The 16,200-nt window shown below is 34.0% G+C and overlaps 1 protein-coding gene across 2 annotated transcripts in view; it reads right to left on the bottom strand.

Annotated features, from left to right (window-relative positions):
- Window positions 1-6,268: 6,268 nt before the first annotated feature.
- LOC122715812 (hemicentin-1) overlaps window positions 6,269-16,200 on the bottom strand; it is an 88,341-nt gene continuing 78,409 nt past the window's right edge. Inside the window, exons 2-7 of one of the 2 annotated variants that reach the window (XM_043938284.1) lie at window positions 14,225-14,322; window positions 10,802-11,007; window positions 10,053-10,214; window positions 9,350-9,484; window positions 7,252-7,462; window positions 6,269-7,022 (exon numbers count right to left, since the gene is read on the bottom strand). In XM_043938284.1, the coding sequence (XP_043794219.1) occupies window positions 6,910-7,022; window positions 7,252-7,462; window positions 9,350-9,484; window positions 10,053-10,214; window positions 10,802-11,007; window positions 14,225-14,300 (903 nt within the window). In that variant the 5' untranslated portion in view covers window positions 14,301-14,322 and the 3' untranslated portion in view covers window positions 6,269-6,909. The remainder of the gene's footprint in view (window positions 7,023-7,251; window positions 7,463-9,349; window positions 9,485-10,052; window positions 10,215-10,801; window positions 11,008-14,224; window positions 14,323-16,200) is intronic. The other variant, XM_043938285.1, reaches the window with a different exon arrangement.

Below are 16,200 nucleotides of genomic sequence, written 5' to 3'. Positions count from 1 at the left end.
CTTATTTCTTTTATAAATTTATATTAATTTGTTATTATATATAAGCTCTATTCTATTCATTCTATATATATCATAAATGTTTTTTTAAAAATACATGCTTTGTATTCAGAAAATGAGATTCGTAATATATAAATGAGATAATTTAAGATTACATGCATATTTTTGAAAAAATAGAAATAAAAAAATATATAAGTGTATATATATGTATATATACTTACAAGAAATTTTATAAAAAACGTATATGTAAATTATTTAACAAATATTAGAACATTTATGTACATAAGAATATTGAAAAACTATATGATGTAGAATTCGAAATTCAACCTATCGAAATTCCAATTATATTAATACATATTTTAATTTTATTATTAATAATTAAGAATACTAATTACAATATAATAATATTTAGAATTATATTCTTCTTCATATTCTTCTAAGGAATTTTTTATTTTTGAAATTTATTACATTTTATGAAACATTTTGTTTACAATGATTTTATGCACAAGGCATGTGAATACAATGAATAAATCATTTAAAATATTTAAATAATTTTATTGGAACCAAAATTTGAAAAGGAACAATTGTCTATTTATTTAAATGATATGAACAGCAAAATTTGTAACTATCAAAAAATTTTTATTTTAAGTTATTTTTTTTTCATTTAAAAATAATATTTAAGTAAAAAATTATTATAAATTAGTATACCAATTTATAAGATTTTTATATATAAATGGATACATTATTACAAAATATCAAATCAATTTACAACATTTTGTTTAATAAATTACATAAATATGATTATGATTAAAAAAAATCTTGAAATTAAATGATTATATGTGATCTGATTAGACATATTTATAATAATATCCAATAGAATAATTGAATCATTCATCTGAAATCAAAGATAAGAACTAAAAAGAATAAAAATAATTTACTGAGAGAATTATTAAATGAAATTTATTATTTAAGTTTTTAAAAATTAATTTAAAATATTATATATTCATCATTTTGTTTTAATATTAATAAATTATATATTGTATGTTCCAGAATTTGTAGAATAATTACATTATTGATTATTTTCAAATCTATTTATGATACAATAATCTATATTGCATAATTATACAAAAAAGATAGAGTTTGAACGTTCTTAAATAATTATATAAAATAATTATATAAAAACACATTTTTTAATATCTATTTTCTGCATTTTTTCATTTCATTTCAGAAAAAATTAATGCATATTTTACATATTATATTTATTATTCATCCAATATTTTACATATTATATTTATTATTATTTGAATGTTTGAGATATTGAACTTTTCTGGATTAATATCAATAAATGATAAAGTAAAGATAAATCTACATTTTTTGTTAGACTTTTCTGTATTTTTATTATATGATATTCATTACATTTTAAAGAGTTCAGAAAAATTTAATTTGTTGGCAGTTATCATTGAATTAAATGAAAATTGAATGTAAAAATAGTTTAAAATTATTAGCTTAATATTTTTTACTTTGTTACGCTTTTACTTTATATTTATTAACTTTATATTTATTAATATAAATTTTATATTTTAGTAAAAATTTTAAAACTCAGATTTCTAATTTATAATATATATTTAATGTATGAAAATTAAAAATTGTATTGTATAAGTATATGTATAAATATATTCATATATTCAATCTTGTAATAAACTTGGAATTTCTTTTTTGGATTTTATTCTAAAGCTTTTGGTTTTTATTTAATTTATATATTTCTATTATAAGTTTTTAATATATTTTGTGTATTTCAAAATTTAATTTTATTTAATTTTGTTTAATTTTAAAATTTTCGTGTATTTTAATTTTAACCATTTTGATACTATATTGATATTTTTATATTTTCTATATTTTTTTTTATCATTGCATTTTTAATTCTCTCCAATTAATATTATTAAAATTAGTATAAGAAATTTTCATCTTGTTATTGATTATTCAATTATATTGAAAATTTTTAATTCATATATTTTTGATATGATTTTGTCTAATTTATATACATATGTACATATGTACTTTTAATTATTTACCGAAATAAAAATGTTTATTTTATGTTTGTTTTATGTTTTTTCAAATATTATAATTTATAAAAATTTTTTTACATGAATCGTTTGTGTTTGTATAAAGAAAAAATAATGAGCTCACCTTTTCTTCTTCTGAAGGATAATTCATATGTATTTAACCAAGAACGCTCGTGTTCCTTGAAATGTAAGAAAAAAACTTACAGAAGATGCGAGGATAATGGTGTAATTTAAAATCTTTTAAAATTTCTTAAAATCTCTATCCATTATTTTTTATCAATCCGTCACAATCTAAAAAAGGTCAATCAAAAACTGATTAATTTTCATTATTTTTTTCTTTTTTCTTGAAGGTAAAGATGATCTTTTTGAATCTAGCCGATTCAAAGAATCCGGGATCTTTGAATTAAGAAATTCTTTGGTATTAATGAATGCTATATTGGCTAAGGACTCTGTAACTTTAAGATTCATTGAAATTTTTCTTTAAAGGAAATCATCTTTAATGTTTTGTCAGATCACAAGGAAAGTTATCGAATATATATATAGGGATCGTACTTTTTCCTTTTTTCTTTTGCAATGAATATCAAAGAAAAGTAAAACCGACAGAAAATTTGCAACTTCTTTTTTATATTGATTTATGAATGAAGCATACCTCCCGAAAGGAGATTTACTATAAGTTTATTGATCGGTTTTATTTAATTTGACACAATGAAAAACCGTTTTGCACGGTTTTAAATATGCCGAATAAATTTCTCCTTTTTAAATGATTCTAAAAAAACAATTTATCACAAATACTTATTGCAACGACCGATCATGAAGCAATAAGCAGTATTGAATCAACACGTTTCATCTTCTCACGTGTTATATCTTCGAGATACAGAAAAATTTTCAAGATAAACTTATCGACAATCAACTTTTTTTCGTCTAATTCCTTTTACATTCGATATTTTTCTTACGTTTCACAATATATTTATATATTAATATAATTCATATATACGTTTTCCGCTTATACACGCAAAATCTTTTTTTTTTTTTTTTTTTTGATTGTGAACCATCTACAAACGAGCTGTATTTGTTTTATTATTAGGACGACGTAGTTGGTCTTTTATAATAATCAGACTTATATTACACGCATGCAACCACGCACGCACGTACACGCACGTGTAGACTTTGATGATTTATTACAGAACTAAAAGATATTGTCATCGAGACCTTAACGAAGACAATTAACTACAATGGTTCAGAAATATTATTTCTATATTTTCTTTCATAATTTTTCCCATCTTCCATTCTTTTATCTCTCTTTCCCTTTTCCCCCTCGTCCAGTTTTTTTTTATCGTTGCGATGAATATGAAAATTCAACGGAGCATAATACAGACACCAAAAAATCGATGTTTTATATTGTGGATTTTATTAAAATTCGATTCCAACGGATTTATGAATAAATGTTCGAAATAAAAGGACACAAATGTTCGTAAAAAGGCGGGTGTAAGAAAACGTCGATCAACGTAAGAAAGTATTTTTTTTTTTTCTTCATTCACCGTTTGTATACGTTTGTATCGTGTGTTCGTGTATTTTTGTGTCTTATGTTCCTCGAGTTACGCAAAACATTACGAAATTAAAAGGATCAGACGATCGATATTGGTATACCGATAAAATATTGATTCCTTTTTTTTTTCTTTTTCGTTACATAACAAACATAAGTTACAAAACATCATTATACGCATAGTGGTGAAATTACATAGAGATTTTCTATGGCAGATACATATCTATCGATGCCTCAAGATTCGACATGTTACACGCAGACACGCGTAAAATTACGATCCAAATTGTTTCGAGTGTATTAAAGTTTTATCACTTATTATAACCTATCTTACATTCTCTATTAAACTTGTTACTTATTTCGAAAGAGATCAAGTCATTTTCTAATAAAATCTTTTCCTCACTCTCTCTTTCTCTTGCATTTATCTTATTCGTTTATCCTCTAGAAAGCTCTAGACAAAAGTTTTACCGAAGAGTATTCGAAGATTTATTCATTTTTTCCAACGTGTACAATAACGTTTCTTCTTCAATATTATTTAATTTCATAAATCGTGATCCGAGTTATTAAATATATAATTATTGATCGGCTATTTTTCTTCCCTTATTTAATTATATCGATGTGAAATCGATGCTCAATCGTCGGATTGAGAGACGAGTATTTTCTTAAACTATAAAGGAAGTATAGAAAAAATTTTTATCGGATAAAAATATCGTTTTTTCGCAAACACAATTTTTACGACGATGGATCAAACAACGTGAAAGCAAGGAAGCGAGTAAATGAATCGATCGAATCAAGTTTCGTGTCTCATGGCTTCTTTTATTATACTTTCCCCCCCCTTCCTTTCTTTTTCTTAGACCCTCCCCCCCGCCCCCTCCGTTTTCATTCTCTACGTTTCTTTATTCAATCGATAGTGGTGTCACGCGACACGCACGCGATCCTGTTCACATGGAATCGTTATTTGGAATAAGAAAACTTCGTTATATATACGTAATAATTCAGAGTTTTTCTAATATACCTAATATACGCAGATCTGTCTCGAACAATCGTAAAATCGAAAATATTATGAAACGATGAATCCGAAGATTTTTTGCTACGTCGAACAATAATGGCAGCTTTTTATCCTGGATTTTACACGAGCGCATCTTTACATTTCTTACGTCTATAATACTTTGTCGTTTGATCCCTGTTTCTTTTTAACCTTTCGTCCGCATTTAAATTCTCTTCTATTCTCGCGATTTTCCATTCTCCTCTCTTTTCGTTCCCTTTCCTCAATCGAAAACAAGGACTTACTTTTTTTTTCACAATATATTAACAAATCGTTTCAAATGATAATATCAAATGCAGACGAAATGTCGATAGATGTACAACAATTCCTACAAGATAGTCGAAAATTGGTAAATTGTATAGAGGAAAAAAAAACTTGTTTTTTCATCGTTATTAATATTTTTTAATCCTCGGGCTTATTTTAAACGGAGGACAATTAAAAATACATACATGTCGTACAATCATTTATACGGAGATCATAATTCGGGGTTAAATTCGTATCGAAAGTACAAAATTTTCGATGGTTTCTTGTTTTATCAACATTGAAACGAAAATTATCGGAACAATATCGGCATATCTGTTATTCACATCTCGGTCTCAAATAAAAATCGAAACAAAACATCTCGATGTAAATTATTTAAGAAAGAATTTGAATGATCGATCTTCCAATATTTACGTACAATTTTTATACTTTCGTGTAATAACGATATTAATCAGAGAGGGAAAGATAAGAAATGCACACGTAGGAAGAAATATCGATCTCTCTACGCGGATACTGTTGCACATATGAAACTACAAAAAAGGATAGTAGGCTGTATTCGCGATGGATACAGAACTGGGATTGAAACGTCTCTTGCGATAATTAATCAAACAAGGAGACGCGTGTGAATGGTACGAGGATCGGAGGGGTGAAGGGGTTCGTCGGGAAAGTACGTTGCAATTCCGCGAATTCGTTTCGATGCTCGTCGTAAAACCGTCGAAATTTCAAACTTTGAATACATCAATACGCTCTCGTGATTAATTCGTGTCCGCGTTTGTTTCGACGAGAGCCGCGCAAAATCGTGTGCCGTGGAAAACTGCCACGACGTAGCAACGTGTTGCTCTGCACGACTATGTTTGAAACGGGGAGGATTTCTCGTTTTTATTTTTTTTTAAAGCTAAATCGACGTGACGCAAGGATTCGTATTGCTTTTCGAAAAATATCGCGATTACAATTAATCCATTCCTTTTTCCCCACGAGAGATCCACACGTGTGCCCGCCGGTCATCGAATAATAAGATTTCAATTGAAATTTTTCGCTCGAAAAAATAATCTACAGCGAATCTGTAAAACGGCTATATATATATATAACTGATGCAATCACAGATTTCGTTTCTTTTTTTTTTTTTTTCTTCTTTTTTTTCCCTTTTTTTTTCCTTTTCTTTTCACATAGTTTAGATAATAAAAAGTCGGTATCAGGTATTGAAGAAAAAAAAAAAGTTTTACAACGAACAACAAAGATTGAACACGTTACGACTCGTTTCTTTATTTATTTAATCACGTATACTTATAAATTTTTATTGCACTTTTTATTGATTCTCATTCTTCTTGGATGATTGAAACGCAGATCTCGAGTTCTGGTTCTCTCATTTCGTTTCCCCGAAAATATTTTTGTGACAGGAAGGAAAATATTAGTTTCAAATTAACGAACTCGGGAAATTCGAGGGATGGAGAAGGAGAGGAGCGAAAGAGAAAGAGAGAGAAATTGTGATTACCGATGAAGATTTTTTTTTTTCCCTTTTTTTCCTACAATATTAATTACGTCAAAGAACACGTGGACACACGCAAGAACGATCCACCATGAAAATCTCGTATGTCGAAATAAATTCAAGCCACCACCACGGCTTCAGTTTCGACGATCGAAAAGAAAATATTACAGGATGAAGATGACACGGGTTGACAAGACTTAACGAGATTGTACGAACGCGGTTAATTTGAACGGAAGGAAGAAACGAAAGAGGTATGGAAAGAAGGAATGGGAGATAAGGGGAATAACGATGGCATGGAAATTGAAAATTATTATTAAAAGATGACGAAATGGGCTAAGATCGTGTTAAAAAATGTGGGGAAAAATAAGGGGATATTGGGATATACGACGATGTTCAGCTTTCAAAAGGGAAAGAAGGAGAATGAATAGAGAAGAGGGGTTAAAATCGCAGAAATAGTAGCCTATCTATCACAAACGGAAGTAACGGTAATAATAATGGACATATCGAAGAGAAACGCTTATCGCGTTAAAACGACCTCTATCGCAATTGTGACAATTAGTACTAGCAATTCACAGAAATTTTTCTTCGCGGCCGACGTCTTGCGGCGCTGTATGGCTGCCATTTTGTCACCTGAAACGGTCAAAGTGATCATCCAATTAGCGATTCGATTTCGCATCAATGAAGTTTAATCGAAAAGAAAGGGGTTGGAAGGGAGGGAGGAAAGATCTATCTACCGGTGGTAATCTCGCGTAAAAGTGTTTTACATCGAAAAGAGGAATGTTTGTTTGTTTCTTTTTTTTTTTTTTTCATTAAGGAAAAAATAGAATCAGAGGAGGAATTATTAAATGAATATTTTTACCTTCTGTGACAAAGACATAGATGGATGCCGGTTTGGTATTCGAGGCGCTGCACGTATAATTGCCTGTGTCCGATTCAACCGCTTGGTGAATCGTCAGCCGACTTTGAGTCGAGCTGGAATCGGTTTGTACGGTTACGCTGCCTCGCGTAGTATCGTAATTTATCATTCGATTATTATGATACCAGAAAACATATTGCGGCGGTGTTGGACTCTGAAACCGTAAAAATAAATCCTCACCGTGAAACGATCGTCCTGAAATTATATTTCTTCTTATAACGTACGTATATTTTTCTGCCGTTAATTAAAATCAATTCTTTTGAAACGAAACACGTGAAAATCTATCATTCGTCGAATGATAATCGTTTAAAAATACATCGTATTGTCAAACAATAATTCAACAATAATTCAAGGAAACGTTGAAAATGTTTCATAACTTGTTCCATAATTCTCTCATTTACCTTTAATCCTCTCGTAATAGTGATCCGTTAAATTGGCATCATTAAGTATCAAAATCGGCTAATAATTACGCGCCACAATTACGTCGCGAATTAGATCGAACGAAAACGAGAGAGGTATTTCGACAAAAAAAAAAAACGAAAAGATAACATAAATTTTACCTAATTTTATTTTACTATTATTATTCACTTTCGCCGAGGATCAAGATCATTTTAATTTTCCAGAACGGATCGTCCGTTCCTCGAGGGGACGAAAATCTCGTCGTCGGTTGGAATTTTTTTAATTAACTCTAGCCGGGCGATAATTGGCGAAACGATCGATGGATATCGTTTTTTTTTTTTCGTCGCATCGTCGCATCGTTCTTGCGATCGCGAAAAAAGAAACGAAATGAAATGGAAGGCGCGACGCGTCGTGGCGCGAAACACATTCGATACTCGCCTCGAAATGGAAATACTCGAACGACGACGTTCGCTCCTTATATATAGCGAGCCGAGTGAAATAGGAATGTCGAAGTCAGCCACTTGTACCGAATTTCGCGGAGCGTCTCCTCTACCGCTCAATCCCGTATCCATGCCGCACACTGCACGGATACGGCAAGCGTAAATCGTTTTCTCGATTTCGTTCGATCGTTTTGAAACGTTCCGTGTATCGCCATTTGACGGTGTCACGGTGTCATTTCTCCCGTGTACAGAGTTCAAATACCCGAGATTATCTTAAGACCATATTATATAGCCGTGTAACGTACTTATGAATACCGTATCTTCTTATAGGGGCGCTTCCCTTGGCTGAAGCCGTATCGCTTTCCAAGTTAATACCGTCAATTTGCGCGCAAGAATTTTTCTTAGATGCATTTATTCGGTATCGGTGGAGAAGGAGACGCGTCTAGAAGAGGATCTTTCTTTCTTTCTTTCTTCTTTCTTTATTTTTTTTCCCTCCCTTTTTTTTTTTCTTTTTACATTTGAAACATTTAAGACTACGCTTTTACGTTGCTTGCACGTACGTTATGCGCGTACACGTATGCAAGGACGTAGGAGGGAGGGAGGAAAAAAGCGCCTCACTTTATTTTCGTTTCCCGATAGTGTCGAGTTTGCAGCGGCGGCCGGCAACGCCGCTTTAATGCACTTCCACTCTTGTATTCGTGACTAAGCTGTGCCTATTTCACTAGAGTTTTTTTTTTTTTTTTTTTTTTTTTCGCTCTACACTACGGTACGAAGGTAGTACATTGAATGCTCCCCGCGAACTGCAAGCTATACGTTTCTATGTACCTTCGTTAAGCGGATGGACTGCACCGTGACGTGCCTTTATCCAACCGGCCTGTACATGCTGTATATGAGCGACACGATTATTTTTTCCTGCACCGGTATCAATGGCGCTGATAGAAAAATTTTCGCCACCGTATACTTTTTATTATTTAGCACGATGAAATACCGCTGCTACGTATTTTCAATACGTACTGGTCGGTGGTGGTTGCAGTTTCGAAGACGGGAAAAAAAAGGGGGGAGGGAGAAGGGAGGTATGGTACCTCGCGAAGGTACGAAAAAAAATTGTATAAGACTGCATTAATCATTCCGAGACGTTGAAGAATGGAATTTTTATTACGTCGGAATGAATGAAACGGGATTAAAAAAAAACTGATTCTCACCTTTTCTATTATGCATACGAGATTTATAATGGATCCTACGTCGACGTGATGCTCGCCGCTCCCTAATATAAACGCTTCTGGTATAACTATGTTTAGATTGACAAAGTGCGATAATATCCCTGTACTCCTCGAGACCTGTAATGGAAAACGAGCTATTATCACTTTCATCGATAAACATAGTTCAAGCATACTTTAAATATATCGTTATTACGTAAAAAAAAAAAAAAAAAAAAAAAAAAAGATAAAAGGAAAAAATAGAGAATCGTTCGTTCCCCCTTTCGGATAAAATTTATCTATAGCGGAATTCCTCCTCCTCCTCCTCCTTCTTTTCCATTAATCTTTTCGGATAACTTCCATTAAGTTTCCAATTGTACATCTACGAAAGATCCTATCCATTTCACTTTAGAAGCAACAAATTCACCTAAACACCTCGTTTATCTATCCCCGGCCAAATTCGCCGTGAGTTCTCATTAAAATCGATTCTCTCTGCTCGAGGATCGCGATAACGTTGCGCCAAACAACGTGCAACTTCACCCCTCGCACAATGAATCCACGGAGGAATTCTCTCCACGAGAATGAGAGGGAGAGAGAGAGAGAGAGAGAGAGAGAGGTGTAAACCCTCTCGGTATCGCGAATGCGTTAACGATCGAAGACGAGCGATTAAAACAATTTCCCCGGGCGATAATTATTCGCTGGCTATTACCTGACACTCGTAGGTCCCGTTGTCTCTGTCCTGAACGTATTTGATCTGAAGAGTCCAGTCGTCCGAGCCCTCGGGATGCAAAACTTGAAACCGCTCGTCGTTCGTGTACGTGAACGTGGAGCTGGTTAACACATGGAAGTCACGTCGCCGTATCCAGGATATCTGTGGACAGGCGCACGATCGTGCCATCAGTTTCCTCGCCCTGCTCGATTTACGAACGATTTATTACGTTTACAACAGAATATCTTTCAAGGATATTACTTTAATTTATTTTCTAACCTCCTCGACAAGCTTTCATTCGACTTTTATCATTTTTATACTCAGAATTATCTATTGGGAAGGATTGATACGCGTGCGGGGATGACGCGAATAAGAGCGATGTTCGAGGATTTCTTATTTTACGTGGGGGATATATACTTGATCATAGTTTTCACGATATGCAAAAAATGTAAGTTTTTAATTATTCGTACTTTTGCGTACACGTTCAGTTTCGATATTAATGTGTTGCAGTTTTCGTTACCATTTATCGAGATCTCTACATCCATTGGTGAGCAATGATTTTTTTTGGTATTAAATATAAGAATGGAGAGAAACTAATTATACGTTGACAAGTGATGTAATTATAGTTGGATACTAATAAGAGAGAGAAATATTTTTAAGGAAATAAATTAGAAGAAGAGCAACGTAATTGTAATTAAGGAAACAGAAAATAGGAGAGTATCGGGGAAGGCAGAGAGGAAGTCACTCACCTCAGCGTCGGATACCGTTCTGTCTGCCAAATTGCGAACTTTGCAATGCAAAAACGCGGTCCCTCCCAATTGCACGGTGACGTTCGAGACGGTGTTGTTGTCGTTCGCATCGTTCACTCTTTGCAGATCGTCCAGATTGCTGAACCACAACGCCTTCCAGTCTGCCGGTATACTGTACGGGACGCGTCGATCTGAAAAAAAATTTTCTTTTGGAAAAAAAATTTCCAAAGTTTGGTTTAAAAAGTTTCTTCTTAAAAAAAGGAACGAATATTGCATCCTCGAAAAATTTTTAAAAATCTTCAATAACAATTCTTCCTTCGCAATTACGATTAATATTGAAACGATATTAATTAATTAATTATTAATTAATTATTAATTAATTATTATTACAGAGAGTATACAATATTCGAGATTTTCACATAAATGAATTTTTTACATCCATCGTGCGAGGATGGGAAAGGGATCGAGGGTGTTTGAAGCGAAATGGTGTTTGAAATGGGACATCTTTCGTTTGCTTAATTTCACCGTTTTAGACTTTTATTTTATTTCGACTGCGCACGAGGAAAATGGTTCCTGAGAGTTTACTTAGGAATGTTGTTTTTGAAAAACTGAACGTCAAAGCGGGAAGCTTTCGAGGATCGCAGCGCGGAAAAGAATAGGTGGATCAGATTGTCGACTTGGGATTTCGAGTCGAATCTCTCCTCTGTCGTTCCGTAGTAATGCTTTACCTATTGGATCGCTCCGTTGAACTTTCATCGTGTTTATTTTTCTCATTCCCCGTAATGAGAATTCAACTCTCTCTCCGTCTAATTCGAGATATCATTTTTTTCTTTCTTTTTTTTTTTTTTTTTCGTTTCAACATTTCTCCACGTTCGCAAACGTTGATTAATTGCGTAGTTGAAAGTTAAGAAGAAGAAGAAGAAGAAAAAAAAACAAAAAAAGGAGGATCGGTAAAAAACAGACACAAAGAAGACACGGTTTAAAGAAGACGTGGATGGGGAGAAATGGATAAGCGATTGAGATAAATGCGGAGGGGAGGATAATTCGAAAGTGAACTCTGGTAACTCGGGATAGCGAAGAATAAGGAAAAGTACCACGAGAACTCGTTGGTAAATATAGAAATCCGTAAATGGAAAGGAGGAAGGGGGGGGGAAAGAAATTGAGGAACGTCGAGGAAGGGAAGCAACGGGAGGGGGCGAAGTTGGAAGGTGATGGAAGGGTCTAGGCAAAAGACAAGCACTTGAGACTGAACTTTGCGAGCTTTTTGAATGCAGGGCATAAGCTACCTGCCTTTTGTTTCCACGAGACAATGCGAAACCTTATACAACGAGACAAGAAGCCGAGGGTCTACGAGGGAAAAGGTGCTTCTACTTTGCTTCGACCAGTTAGTTGGGAAGGATTGTACTCTTTTCTTTCCTTTTTAAGTATTCCCAATTCACAGCCACTTTTTTTCATCGGTGGACCCCAAGACTGTTCATCGAGAAAAGATTTTTCGCGAGGTTAGAGTATTTTGTTATATATTGTACATATATATTTTCTTCTTCGTTTCCTTCGTTCTGTTCTAGAGACATCGACGCTTGGTTAAAGATACCATTACCATCGTGACTCGACGCGCTCTGTGATTGGCTAACATTGGATACCACTCGTTTTATTCGACCAATCTACTATCCCGATCGATCAATATTTTTTATATAATAACTCGTTGCTTGAAATTACCTTAGGAACAAATCACCTTAATATCCCATATATTGTTGCACTCGTTCTTCCATAACGTGTTTTTATTTATAATTATCGCAATATTGTTGCGAGGAACGGAGAGCAACAAGTTTTTTTTTTAGAAAACGACTTTGTTTTGGTTCATTTCGGTTCCACACTTGCGCTTGTCAACGCGCTCGTATTTATCCCTTTCTTTCTCCCTTTCCAAAAAAAAAAAAAAAAAATCTCGTGTCCCATTTACTTATCGCGCGCCAAGAGCGTAAGCTTTATCTAATGCGTACTTAATCGCGTTAAAGTCCGCTTGACGTACTTGCTTGACTTCTTGCACGAACGGGGATTTCGAATAGAGACGTCTCGTTCCAGTCTCTCGAACTCTCTCCGCGGAAGATGTCCTACGGAACGGAAGCACGGAAGGGAAAGACCGGATTCTAAGATCCGATGGGAAGCGTAATTTCGAACAACGAAGTTTCGATAAACGCTTTATCCGACAGCCGAAGGATTATACGAGTTAATACGTTCTCCAACTAGCGTTACGCGGATATAATGTAGATAGATTTCTTAGTTGAATGTTTTGAATATTATTTCACGAAACTCTCTCGGAACGTTCGTTGTCGTGAATATAAATCATTTTCTTTAGAAATTGGAATGACGATGATGATGATGATGATGATGATGATGATGATGATGATGAATGAATGAAGATTGGAGAAAGAAAATTTTGAGAAATCAAATGTGAGATTAATTAAGACGCGAAATTTGAAATGTTCGTTAGATTAGATAGCGAAACACATTTGGATGAATGTGAAACGAATGATGATGAAATAAAGACGCGTTGTCTGGGAATTAATATTCTAATATTCTACATTGGGAAACGGAGAGGAAGAGAGAGAAGTTGTAATATAAATGTAAATTTTTATTTCAATATACGGTAGAATGAAGGGCAAGGAAAAGAAACGTCGCAAAATACCTTTTTAAAGGGAATTAAAGTCTTAATACTATAATCCATTTTTTCTTCCAGAATAAAAAACAAGATTCAATGTAATTTAATATATATGTTTCATAATAAGATTTAAACGTATCTTATTTACATATTATCAGAAAAATAAACTAATTGCTTTACATTATTGTAATTTTACTTTGAGTTCAACATTCCGTAGAATGTTATAAAAGAGAGAGAGAGAGAGAGAGAGAAAGAAACTTGTAAAGAAGGAATATTTTGTTTGATATACAGATTTTTTATGCAAAAAGATTTATTTCTACCGATATAATGCAAACTTATGATATCAATTGAAATTTGTTTATTTTGTAATTCAATATAACAATTCTGTTTTTGTTATCAAAAAAAAAAAATACTCCATATATCAAAAATTGAAATTCCTTACAAATATCTTCAATTATCGCCAAGTCTCCATATTTCTATACATATTCTTTTCAACTTACGAAACAAGATCATGCCGAATTTCACTTTTTATCTGTCCATACATCATTCTCGATTAAGTCTCACCGAATCAACCGATTATTAATTAAGTCGTTTAACTGGATTGTATCCCGGACCTCGAAGCATTCGGTGAAATTAAACTAGGAAAGGCAGAATTGCATCGGGTAAAACGGATGCCAAGAATTACAAAAGATCTTATATCCTCGCTGGGAAATACGCTGGGTGAACGAGGAAGAAGGCAGGTTAAATGCTCGGAGAAAATTATTTACCTTTATCGAGCGACCTGGCCAGGAGAATTGTCGGCAGGATCAGAAAGACCATGTACCACGATAGCCGGTCCCGCATCCTTGCGAGGTTTCGAGTCCTCCTGTGAAACGTACAAAGAAAAAGTGGATAAAGAAAAAAAGCGAATTTTCTTTTAAAATATGAAATACAAATTTACAACTTAATTTAAATCGAGATGTGATATAATTTTGAAAATTATTGTCGTAAATTTTAACGCACTTTTTTCTACAAAAATATCGAACATCTTTACAGTTCTATTATTTCTTCTGATTACAGGCAAGGAGTTAAAGTTGTAGAATAGAAGAAATTCGCGTAAAATACAAATTCGTATATTTTTCTGATTTTATCGGTTAGCGCGTTCGTTTTTAAATCATCTTTTAAAGTAAACCATCCCCGAACGCGGATCCTTCCCCCAAACCATAGAACGCATTCGCGATCTGTTTTTCACGTGTTTCGTATGCATTCGAGAACGCGAAAGAACTTATGTCTGATTTATAACAAATTGCCTTCGTTTCGTATGGCATTCTCGAAAAGATTGAAGAAAGTGGTATACCGTGGAATACCGCGCGCCGCTTTTCACCGATTTGCATATTAAAAGACCGCGGATCCTTTTGATATCGCGAATTTTAATTCTCCCTTTTCCACTCCATTTTTTCCTCCTCTCCTTCCCATTTTTAAATTTCCCCTTGGAATACGAGTAAAAATTAATTAAAAAAAGATAAAAAAACGAAGAAAAGAGAATAAAAACGTATATTATAATTTAAAGAAAAAAAGGATCGATCAAAGGGATATACGGTCGTTAGTTAATTTCTTCGCGTCTTCCTCGATTATAATTTACACGGGGCGGCATTTAAAACCGGGAGGAAAACAACGCTCTCCGACAAATAAAATGATCCGCTTGATTTCCCGCACTCTTGTGAATACGAACAAATTGAATGTTTCACGGAAATAACGAGCGATGCCCAAATCCAACGTATCATTTCTCACAATCGTTTATCGTGCTCGTGATGTTATGCACTCGAAATTCCGCGAAATTTTCGACTCATCGATTTCACGTTTTTTCCAAGTATTTATATATCCTCGATTCTCGTCACACATACCCGTCAAAGAACCTCCCCTCGCTCGCGCGTATTTTATCCCCTTCCCTCCTATATCGCGTTGCGAATATTTCCTTTCCTTTTTTTCCTTTTTTTTCTTCCTTTCATCTGATCACCTGCAACGTAGGAAAACGAAGAGATCGATTTCTTGGATCGATTGGGATCCTCGGGATTGGCTGACGACTCCCTGTTGAGTAACAATTACGTAAAACAATCAACAATTATTTGCGAATGCGCGCGAATTGATTAAAACGTTCATTCGCGGCGGAAATGGAGGCGTGCACTTATTTCTTGCGGTTGATCGCCGCCAGTCGCGTTAATTGGCCCGTTAAAGTCCCTGTGTGCGGCACAGAGGGCAGAGAACCGTTTCACGGGTAATAAAACGGGACGAATGCAAATAGTTGTGATAAATCGAGCAAACGTGGCGCCTTTATCGCGAAAGGATCGTTCGCGTTAACGTTTAACCGCGTGTTTTCCCATCCCAAAACCTTTTTCCCAACCCCTTTTCCTTTCTTTTTCCCTACTTTCTCTCTCTCTCTTTCTCTCTCTCTCTCTTTCCTCCGTCCTTTCCCCCGTTTCGAAACCATCTCGTTCCATCGTTCGGTCGAGTCCAGGATTACACCTATAAAAATCTATTGTTCGAATTTTTAAATGGCGCAATCGTAATTCCGCGTGATACGGATGTAAAGTTTGACCAAAGCAAGGAGAACGGGAAACAAGGGAAAGAGAATGGAGGGGAAAAAAAGAAAAGATAGGTAGGTAGGTAGACAAGGAGAGAGAGTCAGAGAGAGAGAGAGAGAGAAAAAAGAAATGGCGGAGATAAAACGTTTTAAAAAGCGCCAAAATTGCCCGACGTTTATTTT

Source organism: Apis laboriosa, unplaced genomic scaffold (assembly GCF_014066325.1).
Source record: "Apis laboriosa isolate Shangri-la unplaced genomic scaffold, ASM1406632v1 scaffold40_cov151, whole genome shotgun sequence".
NCBI classification, from domain to species: domain Eukaryota; kingdom Metazoa; phylum Arthropoda; class Insecta; order Hymenoptera; family Apidae; genus Apis; species Apis laboriosa.
This window is presented reverse-complemented; position numbering and strand designations above follow the sequence as displayed.